Here is a 16134-nt window from a genome sequence, read left to right as displayed (position 1 = left end):
TTATTATAATATAAACTTATTATTATTATTATAATATAATATATAATATTATATTATAATAATATAATATGAATGTTTAATATTTATTTTGATAGAAATTAAACAAATTACAATTCATACAAATTACAAATTTTAATAAGCAAAGCAGTAAGCACACAAAAATAAACAGAGGTAACCTTTAAAATGTTAAATAATTCATATATAAACTTATTCTTTTTCTCAATGGTCTCTTGCGTAAGCAGTCATCCAGTCTCACGAACTTATATATTAAATATTAAAATTATAATGAATAAAATAAAAAAACATAATTAATTTTACTATTAATTCTGTGTATTCGTTTAGTAATCAGGTTACAATAATATTTCAGTTCATAATTTGTGTCTTTCTAGATAAGTATCTATTTTTCTCGTTTTGTATATTTCACATACATAAATTTTATCAGAAAATTAAAGTTTCAAACCGCGAGATTTCGCTACCGTCGAAACTCACAGCCAATAGGTATCTACTATGCAGTTCAAACATTTGTTTTTTATTAAGTCTGTGCTTAATTTCTTAGAAATAGTTGGTTTGTATTTGTATAATTTGGGATTTTGTGTTTTATAGTACCCAAAATGTGAAAATGATATATCTGTTAATTTAACTAGGATTTTCAAAGCCAGAGTTTAAATAAAAATAATTAAAATAAATTTGTGTACAAATGTTTTTTGTCTATTTTAAATATGTAACAAATTCTCAGACCGGTTGTCCGAAAATATTTCTTTTTTGGACCTTTTCTTAATTTGCGGACTATGAGTCCAACGTTACATTTTGTGTACCATCATGCCACGTTATCTCTGAAAGATTATAGTTATGTATATCAATATTGTTGTTCTGTTTGTAACTATATTTGATGCTAAAAGTTTCTTTAATCCATAGTACGCTCTATTTGCTAGATATGTATATCGACACCTGATATGAAAAACATTGTAACTCACTTTTGCTTAGTTTACAGGAAAGCGATTTAAAGAAATTTCCAAAACATTTTATTTTTTTACTCTGTCAGCTTTTATATTTTTTGTAATGTTCTTAATCCATATTTTATAACTTTTTGTCAGCTTTTCACTTTTACATATCACATTGTTGTTAACATTACTGGTCCTGATTTAGGTCGAGTTACAATAGCAAATTTTTTCAGAATTTTAGGTGAAGATCATTGTAAGTGGTTCATACAATGATATTTCAACACTGTATGTTTCTTTGGTTAGGTGCATATAAATTGTAACTAATCAGTAACTATCCAAATAAAGAGATTATAATTAATTTATTTTATTGGTTTTACTTGAAACGTGATTTTTTGCTCAGACAAGTAGTATTTAAGAATTTACGTCATACATACTAACAAGAAGTAGGTAAATAAAATAATATCTTTTAGATTTATTTATTACAAAATGAACATTTACAAACTATAAAACAGTTTATATTCTATTAAAAAATAAACAAAATTAACCCCTAGCAAACTTTTATTCAGAATCATCATCCGAATATTCTGTTTGTTGAGAGTGGTGAATATTTAAATAAAAACTGCAATATTGCTCTGGTATAGCTTTACCAGAGCACAAAGCAACAAGATCTTTATATTTTGAAGTGGTTATGGGAAGTAACCCATTATATGCTAAAGGGATTTGTACTTCCCATAAATCGTGTATATTTTTATTCCTTATAGCCCTTTTGCTCGATTTTGGTTTGCATTCTAAGTTTATAAATGATAATTGGTCAGAAATAAGATCGTACTGAAAACTAATAATATGTGGTTGTTCTTTTATTTATATATTTTTACGTATTGTATTTTCGACCAGAAAACTTTTTTATCTATATCTAAATCCCAATTCGGTATTTTCTTTAACATTGAACTAAAGTCCAAGATGTCATTTTGACTTAGTTCTTTCAAATCGTATGGTTTTCCTGTGACTTTCGCACACCTTATCAGTGTATACCACTGTTGTGGTACATAAACAACTTAGGTCTTTTTTCTTCGCTCAATAAGGGCGTGCATTGAATCACCCTCAGATTTAGAGTGGCCCACCTCAAAAAACGTGTGTGTAATATTAATATTCATGATCTTAGCTGCATAAATATACATTAAAAATATTATTCGATTTCGATTTTGTCCTCCACAACAATCTGAATAAAATCTAAACTCTAATGCTCCACCAGCAACTTTTTTCTTAATAAAATCAAATAGCGTACTACTTATTTCATTAGGCCCCTTTTTACCTGTGGTTTCATCCCATGCATAACAATAACCTTCCGCAGATCCAAGGTCAAAGATAGTAAAGTTATACACTTTGAACTTCCTTTTATAATAAAACAATGATACCTCTGATTGGAGCGTAGTTAATATTTTTTGCAAATCAAAGCAGGCAGTTACAACCGTTTCTGTTTTCTTAGAAACCTCTTTATCGCGATTTTTGGCTTCACGTGCAACACATTTATTTCCAATATGTAAAGCATATTCTTTTTCTATTTTGCCTTTCTCTGCTTTAGTGTTATGTAGATTGCAAGTAACACACATATCTTTTTTCGGTGCAAAAAAACCGATATTAAACTCAGTATTGAATATGTTTCTGTACTGACTTGTGATGGCTGGTTTATCGCATGGGTGATTCTCTAACATCCATTCATTATAGATATAGTGAATACAATTTGGGAAAAGTTAAAGACTCATCAAAATACATCTTACTTGTTCTTTGCCTTACGTAATGGGATTCTTTTGCTGGAACAGAGTTTATATGCGCACGAATCGAATTTTTAATACTTTTGTCTACAGCATTTGCCCTGTTCTTGTGACGACCACGCATATCTCCGGGTATACGCCATCCGCCTTCATGACTATTAATTTTTTTGAATAGTGTAGTTAACCACATATCTGTTATGTTAAAAGTGTCCAAAAATATTTTCTTACAAAGTTGAAGTCGGTGTTCTGCCAACTGCAAATTATATTCATATGTCCAGTGTCTTCTGGACTCTTTTAGCTTTGCAACTTTCCTCTCTTGTCTGAGAACATATCTATATAAATATTCGCTTTGTTGGTTATGATTAGCCATTGCCCAAAAATTATTAAATAAATTGAGTCTATCATTTTCAGATAATTTCGATTTACATTTACTGATACATTTTTCGTTACATCCAGGTCCCAGTTCTCTAATTTTCGATAATTTTCCAGTTTTTCCAGTATAGGTATTATTGGCCAGAGTTCCTCAGTTTCTTCAAGACATTCATTTTTCAAACAATAGGATCCCTTTTTCTCTTCCTTTCAACATTTTTCTTCTTGGGGTATTGTTTTTTCTTAGCAGACGTATCTAATGGTGAACTTGCATCTTCGGTGCATGTAGAAGTTTCCACTGTCGATGTCTCTTGAGCGTGCAATCCACTGTGACCATTGATTATCTGAGTTTCATCAGTAGAAATTAGTTCAGCAGTGAATGATATAGGTGTTATTATTTTTGTTTCAAATTCTAAACTAGTATTTTTACGTGAGTTTTTACGATTTGACGCATGTTTAGTATGCTCAGCAGTTAATAATATCGAATTTACTTCCTGACTACATTGACTTACAATGTTGTTCATCGTAATATTCCACTACCTTACATTCTTGTATCACAACTTACAATGCAGTTATAAAAACTTACTCAATAAATGTTTCGAGAAAAACATTATATCCCATGTTACAATGTTTTAGTAAAAAAATTTACTTACAATGAGGTTATTTTGTTAAATAACTCTATAATTACATAAGGATAAAAGTTCTTAGACCAAATTGAAGGTTATCGTTTATAGTTGCTATTTAAGCCGTAGTTGAAAAACATTGTAAGTGGAGATACAATGTTTTTCATATCAGGTGTCGATATATGCATCTGTTAATTTCTGCAGTTACTGTATTACTTTGGTTGATTTGTGAGCCTAGATATACGAACTCTCTTACTCCTTCGAAAGTATAATATAAATATGTTCCAACCGTTAGATCTTCAGGTTTTGCTCCTTAATTAGTATTTGTGACCTTTATATACAGTGATGAGCGCGCTAATATACGGCAAACTAGCACAAAAGTTGGAAAACGTATTAAGCTGTGATATAATAAGAAATGAACCTAGTCGAGATGGGAAACTTAGCGATATTAACCTATAAATTTACATTATTATGATTGTTCCGAAACTCCAGAAGATAACCTGTGTTAGGCACCAGGTGCTCCTGTGTCTGTGCTGATCACGTATTCGTGTCCAGCAACCCCAAAAACCTATAACTAACCCGTTTGTATTAATGTAGTACCAAAGACCCTTGAAACTCCAGGAGCCCCTTTCATTGACCTTGGAAATTAGGTGCACCGGGAGTCGTTTCTGGTAGCATATTCGTGTAGAGGGACCTCAAAAAATCCTCCAGTAATTCATTTGCATCAATTAAATGCCGAAAACCATCGAAACTCTAGAAGATGACGTCCCTTACAGAGGTCCTGGCCACCACGTCATCCGGAGGACAATTCTGATGGCATATTCTTGTTTAGCGATTCCAAAAACCTATGAGTAATCTGTTTATATCAATTGAATGCCGAAAACCCTCGAAACTCTAGAAGATGACGTCCATTGAAGGACAAGGTCAAAGTAAAGGTCGCCATTGGATAGCCAGGAAAAAATCATAGACTACTAGTACTTTTCCTTGATCCAATCTTCTACATGTTGCCAAATAACCAATAACTCACGGAATTGGAATACCCCGTAAATCTTATAATTTTCCGAGTTTGGGGTTCTATATCTTGAAAATCATTTATACGATTGAGTTGTGGCCATGAGAACTTTTTATCAGGATGCTTCAAACAGTATTTTCCCAAAGTTTGAACGAAATCCACTGTGACCTATTTTCCATAAGGTTTGTGCGGGGACCTTTATACTCACCATTTGTTTGTGGATTTTAGATGTGATGTAGATTTTTAATATAAAAACACACTGCACAAAGCCGTGGAAGAATTATCCCAATACACTTAGTGAAAATGGTAAAGCTCTCTCTAAAGCTAAAAAAACTCGAAAGGATTTTCCAGATGCAAATAAGATTTCGACAGTTGCTTGGATGAAAATTAAAGGAATTTTTTATCGATCATAGTGCCTCCTCATAACATGTCACTTTGACTTTATATCTGTTAACAGATCCAGCAGATTCCATTCTTTCTGGTCTTCCTCATCCTCTAAATACATACATGAATTTGGTTTCATTTTGCCAATTTCTAATGTTCCAATTTTGATGTTCTGGACGCCAATAACTCAGGGACCCGTAACTCTCTCCTGCTGTATAGCTCTTGGGTACCAACTCGATTTCTTTTCAATTTCAATTAAATTTCTTAAAACTATAGCTTTCAAAAGATAACTTTGTAGTTGCAGGTCTGAAATTGTTGGGTTTCTTCTAGATGCTCGGACAATGAAACGATCATGGCGAGCTGTTGATATTTATTGCCACTTTATCTTGGTTCATTTCTAAGCTTTGCTTTCCTTATTTCTGATACCTTGCATAGGTTTTTGACACAATGCGCTGTCTTACGCCTACTATTGCAGCTATGTTCCACTGTAACATTCCTTGTTCCGCAAGACCAATAATATTTCCCGTTTACACGTCCGTTTAACCAACATAGGACATATTTTAGCTTTTAAAATATGTTTAGAGATTCTTCTTCTTCACGTGCCATATCAGAATTATCCGACGTTGGCGATCATCCTTGCGAAGGCTTCTCGATTTTCTGCTATATGTAATAATTGTCCTGCATTTAAAATCTAAGTCCATTCACGAATGTTTTTTAACCAAGAAACCTGTTTTCTTCCTACACCTCTACGGCCCTCTATTTTGCCTTTAAGGATCAGTTGTAATATTTTATATCGACTTCCCCTCACTATATGCCCCAGATAAAACATTTTTCGATGTTTAATAATCTTTAGCAGTTCTTTATCTTTGTTGACCCTCATTAGTACTTCCTCATTAGTTTTTCTTGCTGTCCAGGGTATTTTCAGCATCCGTCTATGAATCCACATTTCCAATGCTTCAATTCTGTTCATGATTGATACTTTTAGCGTTGACACTTCTGCACTTTACAAAAGTACGGACCAAATATAGCACTTAACCGTTCTTTGTCTTAGTTCTAAACTGAGATGGTTATTGCAAAGAAATGACTTCATTTTCATAAAAGTAGTTTTAGTCATTGCTATTCTACGTTCTATTTCTATGTCTGGATCTAGTTGGTCCGTTATCGCAGTTCCCAAATATGTCATTTTGTGTTTTAGAGATTAGTTCATTTATTTCAGTTCAAGTTACAACTAAATACGCCAGCCAATGGGAGCAAGAATAGGATATTACCTCCGAATTCTACCCACTGCATGGATTTTAATGAAATTTTGGGCATAGCCTCTACTTATCTCCTAATTTAAAGTCTACCCTATGCCGATGTGTGCTTTTATCTTGGGGGTGGTTCCCACCCCTTCTAAGGGGTGGAAAATTTTTTGGTTAAAATTTCCACGGAATTCGATAGAGAACATAATTCTAAGCAAAAACTGTTTTTTTTTTAAACTCAATACTTTTTGAGATATTCGTGGTTGAAAATTTGCCATTTTTAATTGAAACATAATACTTTCTTGAACGGTTTTTTGCGAATACCTTAAAAACTATGCATCTAACTAAAAAAACTATATTAAACATTTTTGTAGGCTATAAAAAACAAATAGACACTTGCCTTCATAAATCTTCTAGTTATAATACAAAAAGAGATATGGTAGGTGAAAATAGTTTGTTTATTGGTACATTCTCAACTTAGTGTATTCAACTTGAAATAACAGAAACGGTCGATTTAAGGTATATAATTCTAGTAATACCATTTGTAGTGCTTGAAAAAAACCTTTAAAATGAGCTTTATCAGAGGTCCGTTACATTAAAACTAAGCGAGATATACTGCAAGCAAAATTGATAACTAATGTATTTTAAGAAAATATGTGAAGTAATTTTAACCCCCTCCCACCAAAATGTAAATGCATCGTTTTCCTTCCACAATACCTTTTCTTATAGTGTTATTTTTATGTTTGAAAAGTTGGACGGGTTTAAAATGAATGGTTTTTGAAAAAAAAAAGATCCAATTTTAGAGAGCATTCTTAAATTTTCTTAAAAATCTTTATTTTTCTCCATGTAACTTAAAAATGATAGAAGATACAGTAATGAAAAATAAAAAGAAAATTTTTATTTGAAAAAGCCCTACATTTTTGTGTGGTATCTTTTTTTCGTATCTCTTATCTTTTTCGAGTTACATGGAGAAAAAGGAAGATTTTTAAGAAAATTTAAAAATGCGCTCTGTAATTTGATTTTATTTTTTTTCAAAAACAATTCATTTTAATCCAGTCCAACTTTTTGAACGTAGAAATAACATTACAATAAAAAGTATTGCAAAAGGAAAACGATGTATTTAAATTCTGATGGATGAGGGGTTAAATATACTTCTCATTTTTTCTTAAAATACATTAGTCATCAACTTGTTTGCAGAATATCTCGCTTAGTTTGAATGTAATCGACATTTAGTATTGCTCATTTTAAAGGTCTTTTCAAGCACTACAAAAGGTATTAGTGTCATTAGTGTCATTATAAAATCGACAGTTTCTCTGTTATTTCAAGTTGAATACACCGATTTGAGCATGCAGCAAAAAAAAACAAACTCTTCTTACCTACCATATCCCTCTTTGTATTTTAACTAGATGGTTTATAAGGGAACGAATCCCTTTGTTTTTTATAACCTACAGAAATATTTTATATAGTTTTTTTTATTAGATGCAGAGTTTTTAAGTTATTCGCAAAAATCCGTCCGAAAAGGTGCCGTTTTTCAATGAAAATGGCCAATTTTCAACTACGAATAACTCAAAAAGTATATTCAAATGGGAAATAAGCCACAATTTTACCTAAAAATGATTTTATTAACGTTTCGACGCCCAAGTCGGGTGTCGTTGTCAAAATACAAAATAATACTAAATAAACAAAAATGGTGTTGCTTAGTAAAAAATTCTTCTAATAATTTATTTAATCTGACTCATTTATATCGGCAATTCAGACACGTATTATACATTTTAAAGTAGACGACTTTAAAATGATATTGCCAATATTGATGAGTTGCGTTCCTGGGACGACTTTACTAAAAGATAGTTCATTCGATTACATGAAATCAATCCCAACTCAAGAATATCCGCCACAAAAAATCATAGCATGTGATCTGTTGATTGAAATTGAAAAAAAGATCTGTCATTGAACAGATCACATGCTATGATTTTTTGTGGCGGATATTCTTGAGTTGGGATTGATTTCATGTAATCGAATGAACTATCTTTTAGTAAAGTCGTCCCAGGAACGCAACTCATCAATATTGGCAATATCATTTTAAAGTCGTCTACTTTAAAATGTATAATACGTGTCTGAATTGCCGATATAAATGAGTCAGATTAAATAAATTATTAGAAGAATTTTTTACTAAGCAACACCAAACTTTGTTTATTTAGTATTATTTTGTATTTTGACAACGACACCCGACTTGGGCGTCGAAACGTTAATAAAATCATTTTTAGGTAAAATTGTGGCTTATTTCCCATTTGAATATACTTGATTATAAAAATGCCACAAGAAAATAGCTTCAGAACAAAACTCAAAAAGTATTGAGTTTTCAAAAAATAATTATAGAACAGTTTTTGCTTAAAATTAGGTTCTCTAGCCTATTCCGTGGCTATTTTAACCAAAACATTTTTCACCTCCGCCAAGGGGTGGGAACCACCCCCAAGATAAAAGCGCACATCGGCATGGGGTAAACTTTGTTTCTTGAGCTATTTCCTACTTACTGTGAAAATATCTAGTAAATCGATGTAGCAGGATGGAATTCGGAGCCAAATACCCTCATTGACTGCCCTAAAAGCAAATAAGTAACCTAGAACGTACCGAGCTCTGTGCTTGATGTTTGTTCATTTTCAATAAAACCTTTATTCTCTGCTAAAATAACAATGTTTTTCAAAAGAAATAAATGTTGTTTTGAAATACATGGTGATTTCATACTAAAAGTTTGGTGGTGTATATGTTACAGTGAAAGCTGAATATTAGTCAAGGTGTACCGTCGCTAGTGATTGTCGACCTTCACTGAAATGACCAGTGAATGTTGATAGTAGAAAATATATATCAGCTTTCACTAGGGAAGGTGAACCTTCACGGAATCAGCCTAGGGAATGTTGAACATCTGGCGGATGTGCACGGCGGGCGAACGACCTTGACCTGTCGTCAATTTAGTTTACATTTTTAATACTTTTATGAAGTTTAACTTGTTTGAACGTATTTAATACCGCATAGTATAATAATTAGTAATTTTACATTTAAGCCTGCAAGTATCTTTTTATTTGCAGATCCCAGTTTAATACTTGTCCAGTAAACATTATAAAAGAAGATGAAATTCCAATGGAAAAGACACTTACTTTACGAACAGTTGCTACTACTCAGTCAACCGGAAGTGGGCAAGGATTTTTTAAGTGCAGTTGTAACAAGAAGTGCCAAACAAAGAAGTGTTACTGCATAAAAAACAATGTTTTATGCAATTCCAAATGCCATAAAGCATTATCATGTTGCAACAAATAATTTTATTATTGTTGACTATAGTATTTTCGTCTCTATTATAGTCTTTAAATTGTAGACTATAGTTTCACGTTTTATTTTGTTCTTATTTGTTCATCTTTCAAATTCTAAATTTACTTTTGTTATAAAAGTATACGTGATTTAAGATTAGTCTTTTATTTCTCTCTAACTTTCCCTAGACTGTTGTAGAGGAGGTTGTCATTCACTATAGGAATTGTCAACCTTCACTAGTGGATGTTGATCTTGTTTGTACGTCTGTGTAACTTTCCCTAGACTGCTGTAGGGGAGGTTGACGTTCACTAAGAATGGTCAACCTTCACTAGTGAAAGTTGATCTTGTTATTTCAGAATTCAACTTTCACTAAGATGCCCAGCGAGAGTCGACCGTGACTAGTAAAGGTTAACCTGCCCTGAAACGTCAACTTTCACTGTAACATATATAAATGAAAACTTACTTGTATTCGCGTATAGTCTAAGAGGGTTTGAAGAGCCAAAAATCCAGAAAAGTAGTAAGTATTAGCTGGACATGTACTGCCGTCTTCCATGTTTGAATTTGGGTTTGTACCACCCCTACAAGACTGTTTATCCCAGCCAATATCATTAGAACTAGGGGTACTGATATAGTAGGGATTAGTACGAATCTGGTAACTGAAATATAAAATTAAATAATAATACATTTTAGGCATCAATTACACTGGGGAACAATTTGAAACTTAATTTCTGTTGAGTTAAATTTTTTAGCAGTTTTTTATAGAATTAGGCATGCTGATTTCAAAACTGTTTTTAGTTTTCTTCTATCACGTCACGTTCTTTTTCTATGGGGGTGGGGCGCCTGGTGGGAGTAATGACGCTCTGATAACTGCAATTTGTCTAGACTTGCCTGTTAAATTCAGTTATGTCTGTTATACTGTGGTGAAACGTTGTGTATCGGTTAGCAGTATTTAGTATTTTGTTACTGAAGTGTATAGAACTGCTAAGGCCCGGTTTTTCAGTGAGCGGTTAAAATTTTGGTTAGCTAACCTAGTTTAAATTTTAACCAATATTTTAACCCTTATATCGTTTTTCAGTGCTTTATACCAAGATGTGCAATTCTATAGATTTTTGACAGAAAAATAAACAAAATAGAATTTCATAACCTATTTTATAAATAACAAATAACATAACATTACAAAAATGATTAATGCATTCAAGTTCCGATTCTTCATTTGATGATGAAGATATAATCAAGAATATAATAATACATAATACAATATTTCCCGCGATAACACAAAATGTCATAATTTAACTAACCTCTTCTGTCAGCAAATATAGATAAACGTCTGTCGGAAAATTCGGAGTTAAACCACCTATGATAGCGAGTATCGGTTAAAATCTTGGTCAACTTAAACGGGTTTAAGCGATAACCTAGTACTGAAAAACTGATTAACCATAAAAATTTCGGTGACCGAAAAATCTGGGTTAACCCAGCACTGAAAAACCGGCCCTTTAGTGTGTTTGAACTGAAACGTTTCCTCATGGTTACCTGTGCTCCTATACGTCGTAAGTGCGAAAATAGCCCCGATTCGTTTTGTTATATATGTGGCAGTTTTACCATTCCCAGTCAAAGGACAAACATTAGTACATTTGTCAGACAAGCATATTTTGCCTATTTTAAAGTGAAACTTGGTGATCAAGATAAAGTATGGGCACCTCATAAAGTGCATTTCCGGGTTTACGGATGTGGACCAAGGGAGAACGTGCTAAACTTCCATTTGGTATACCTATGATTTGGCGTGAGCCCAAAGAGCATTCAAGTGATTGTTACTTTTGTATAGTGAAAACATCAGGATATAACAAGAAAAACAAATGTAAAATAGAGTATCCTAGTTTACTGTCAGCTATACGCCAGTTTTCAATGAATTTCCCAATTTGGAAGAAGAGGAATACGGATATGGTGCAGATGAAAGCGACTCCAACGATGAAGATTTCGAAATTGAAGATGACTCCGTACGTAAGGGATTCGAACAACAAGAGCTAAATGATTTGGTACGAGATTTGGAACTATCCAAAAAAGCTTCAGAGCTCTTAGCATCACGACTCAATGAGAAAAAAAAGGAGCCAAGGTATCCTATTTTCGAACACGAGAAAGGGCATTTCTGCAATATTTTCAAAGTGAAGGTGGATTTGTGTTTTGCCATAATGTAAGTGGTTTAATGGAAGAATTGGGAATTTCAAACTATAATTTCAATTAAACTATAACTCAAGACTGTTTATAGATAGCTCAAAGCGGAGCTTGAAATGTGTTCTCCTCCATAATGGAAATTTATTTGGTTCTGTTGCATCATGGAAGCACGGTACCAAGGTAGATAGGATGTACATATGATGGCTGGCTATTTTTGGAGCATCAAGCGCGAATGTACACAAACTAAACACTCCTGAAAAAGCCATAAACGCAATTTTTGTTCTTAATTTGTAAGTAATGTTCATTATAGGGCTTTTCATCGATTGTCATTTGTTTCGTGCTTCTGTCATATGTTGTATAGTCTGTGTATAATATTAATATACACGGATTATACGACATTTGACACAAGCTCGAAACAAATGACTGTGAATGAAAAGCCCTATTAAACAATTTTATTTGTATGAACTCGATTTAACTTAAATTAAATGATTTATAAACTGTATTGTAAACTGATTTTTATTTTATGTTCCTTTATATGCATGATTTTTATGATTTTTGAGGATATCCTGTAGTTTAAAAAGTTGATGTGACAGAGAAAATCTGAGGTTATTCTCAGATTCAGACGCCAAAAATTAGTGAAAAACAAGTGTCAGATCTAACTCAACAAAAAATGTGTTCCCCAGTGTTATTCAAGGCAAATCTTTAAATTTTCTGTCCAAAACTCCTGCCTAGGAAAGCATAGGCTTTGTTTCCAAATATTGCTCTTCATTAGGAAGAAAGCTGGAACGGAAAATGTGGGGTAGTGTAAGTGGTACAATACTAATGAAGTGTTTTTTTCAACAATCTTACTATAAATCAACCAAAATAGATTGCACTTAGTTTTAGTTTGAAATAACCACAAGTGTTTCTGATGAGACTTGACTACGCCGAAAAACCTGTAGAACAAGTATTGAAACGAAATGCAATTATATACACTGCGCGTCAGAGAAAACAGGCACCCAAAAAAATGGGTCATTTTTGATGTCTCGTATTTCCTAAACCTGTTGTCCGATTTAAGTGATTTTTTAAAACATGTCATAGCTTCATACTTTAACAATATCGCTGTAATAATATTGTTGCTAAACAGATAAATTTTTATTATATATCGGGTGTACGTATCAAACTGTGTTTTTTCCTCAAAGTTCACAACACCCTCTGGAATATTCTAGCATTTACAAAATACTGAAATTAAAAACCCAACTATCGCCTTAGGTTTTTTTAAAATTCTTTTTTTTATTCATTCGCTTATGTTGGATAATAAAAAAGTTAGGTACTTTAACAACTAGCCATGTTCTTCATCAGTATTTAAAGGGTGTTTCTAAATAAGTGCAACAAACTTCAAGGGGTAATTCTGCATGGAAAAATAATGACCGCTTGCTTTATAAACAATAAACATATGTCCGGAAATGCTTTGTTTCCGAGATACGGAATGTTGAAGTTTTTCTTACAAACTGACGATTTCTTTATTACTCTAAAACGGATTGAGGTATGCAAATGAAATTTGGTAGGTTTTAAGAAATTGCTACTTCTTAAAGCCTACCAAATTTCATTTGCATATTATCTCAATCCGTTTTAGAGCAATAAAGAAATCGTCAGTTTGTAAGAAAAACTTCAACATTCCGTATCTCGGAAACAGAGCATTTCCGGACATATGTTTATTGTTTATAAAGCAAGCGGTCATTATTTTTCAATGCATAATTGCCCCTTAAAGTTTGTCGCACTCATTTAGAAACACCCTCTATTGACGAAGAACATGGCTAGTTGTTAAAGAACCTACCAATTTTTTTTATTTTCGAACATAAGCGGATGAATCAAAAAACAGCATGTTAAGAAAACCTGAGGCTATAGTTGGCTATAAGTATTTTATAAATGGTAGAATATTCTACAGGGTGTGGTGAACTGAAATAAACACAGTTCGATTGGTACACCCGGTATACAGTGACAATTTACATGTCTAGCAACAATATTATTACAGCGATATTGATAAAGAATAAGGCTATAACATATTAGAAAAGAATCCACGAGGAAAAAAAACTTCCTGTAGTTGGCTGTATACTATTTATTACAAAAAACCATGAAATCCTTTATAAAAGGTATATTTGTTAAAATCCCTATACAGCGCTACATCACAGAACAAACAGAACTAGTTTTCAATCGGTTGACCGATTATCATCAGCATCAGTGTTTTCTTGAATTTAACATACTAACCACCAAAGTAAAAATATTTGGGTAAAAACCCTTTATATTTAATCCGTCATAGGAACATATAAAAATTATGTGAATTTAAACATGGATGTTTAAAATATCCAATGTTATACGCTGTGAGCTCGTACGTAGAGGGGATATTTATAAATTCGCGAGCGCCAGTAGTGGCAAATCTGTAAACGTTTACCGGATATTTGACATAAATGTCAAAGTGATTAATTTAAAATTAAAATTAGAAACATTAATTATAAAAAATATTAGTTGGTCAATGCTGTGGTATACATTTTTACCTTAAATATACTTACGTTTTAAATACTGAATTTAACTTTTTTTAATGTTCTATTAATCTATTAATCAATTAATCTTAGCGCCATCTACACGATAATTGTGAAAGTATCCGAAGTAAGAAATTCATATTTTGTCAATAGAACGTCAAAATGATTGGAAAAATCTTAAAAAAATCGATTACAATTTAATTACTTTTTTGCGTTGTAAATATTAAGCGATAACAATTAAATAATAAATTTAAAAATTACCGGTGAAAGTTGAATTAGTAGTCCGCTATGAGCGACACCAGCGAAGCTCACAGCGTATACGCTCGAGGTACCATTGAGCTCAATTTGACTTGTTCACATCATGGCTGTATGGATGCAAGTACTTGCTTCCATACAGCCATGATGCGAACAAGTCAAATTGAGCTCAATGGTACCTTCTTTTTACCAAACTACAAAAATTCATTATTCGCTTTTAACTCCAGTTTTTTAAAAACTAATCATTATAAGCCAGTCAAACTTCTAGAATCTATTAATAATACATAAATAAAGAAGAATGATTACGGTCAATGACTAAAAACACCGCTAACTTAGGTACACTTTTATGCTTCCAATTATTGGATATCTCCTTTTTTTTTTCAAAAAAATATATTGATTTTTTAACTGTAACTTTTTTATTTTTTATCTTAGAAAGTTTGTTAAAAAATAATTTTGTAGGTTTTTACTAGATCTATAAGCCTTTTATTAATATTAAATCTTTTTAACATCCTCAATCGCAAAAAAGGTGTCTTTGAAAGGGTTGGTAATGGTGGTTTTTGCATGTTATTACAAGTTTTAATTGCCAATAGTTCACTCAATTTTTTCAATAGAAAAAAAATTTTGCAAACCATGTTCTTTTGGAATTATATAAGCTAAAATTCCATATTTGAACATTTTTTCGTATTTCTGATAATAATTTTTCTATTCTGAAGAAAAGGCCATTTTTTCTAAACTACAAAAATTCGTTGTTCATTTTTAACTTCATTTTTTTTTTTAACTAATTATTATAAGCCGGTCAAACATCTAGAATCTATTAATAATACATAAATAAAGAAGACCAAATAAGGTACTACTTTTAATTAGGGTGGTGATTAGGAGGTTGCTCCGATCACGTTTTCGCTTAAAAATATAGGGAATGACATTATTTTCATTATAAGTCACTTAATTTTTGAGCTAGAGACTTTTGTTTATATCTAGAGATAAATATTTTTAAATACTTTAAATTAGTCTGAACAAGTTATCCTCGAAAAATGGATAGTTTTCCCGTCTTTTGACTTTGAAACTACAATATTTAGCATTTGACGAAGAAGAGCTAACATATAATAAAGTATAGCTCGATTACTATTGGTCCTAAAGAAAATTAAAAAAACAGTTTTTTTATTTTTTCAAAAGGTACATTTTTATTAAGTAAAGTTGTTTTCATAAACGAAAACTTTTGGAGTTATTAGCAGAAAACTTATTAAAAACATTGATTTTTTCGATACAAGACTAATACTTTCGATAGCGAATAAATCTAAAACTATTAATTTTATCAAAAAAAGTATGGAACGTGTTGTTCTTATAATGAATGCTTTTACCAACTTTTGCGGGCAAAATATGATGAAAAATGTCCACCCCGAGATGGGGTGGCAACCACCCCCATGGTAAAAGCGCCTTTCGGCATCATATAGATTTTGATCCCTGGACTATACTTATTCTCAAATTTTCAAGCTAGTCGATCCATTCTGTAAAAATTGCGAGGTTTTGTCCTATTTAAGCTTGATTACTT

General features: G+C 32.0%; 1 protein-coding gene across 3 annotated transcripts in view; it reads right to left on the bottom strand.

Moving 5' to 3' along the window:
• The window catches only part of LOC126881333 (cholesterol transporter ABCA5-like), a 230361-nt gene that overhangs the window by 140279 nt on the left and 73948 nt on the right, over positions 1 to 16134 (bottom strand). For all 3 annotated transcript variants that reach the window (XM_050645556.1, XM_050645555.1, XM_050645558.1), the window contains one exon: positions 10106 to 10298. In XM_050645556.1, coding sequence (XP_050501513.1) covers positions 10106 to 10298 — 193 coding nt within the window. The remainder of the gene's footprint in view (positions 1 to 10105; positions 10299 to 16134) is intronic.

Source organism: Diabrotica virgifera, chromosome 3 (assembly GCF_917563875.1).
Source record: "Diabrotica virgifera virgifera chromosome 3, PGI_DIABVI_V3a".
Lineage (NCBI taxonomy): Eukaryota > Metazoa > Arthropoda > Insecta > Coleoptera > Chrysomelidae > Diabrotica > Diabrotica virgifera.
This window is presented reverse-complemented; position numbering and strand designations above follow the sequence as displayed.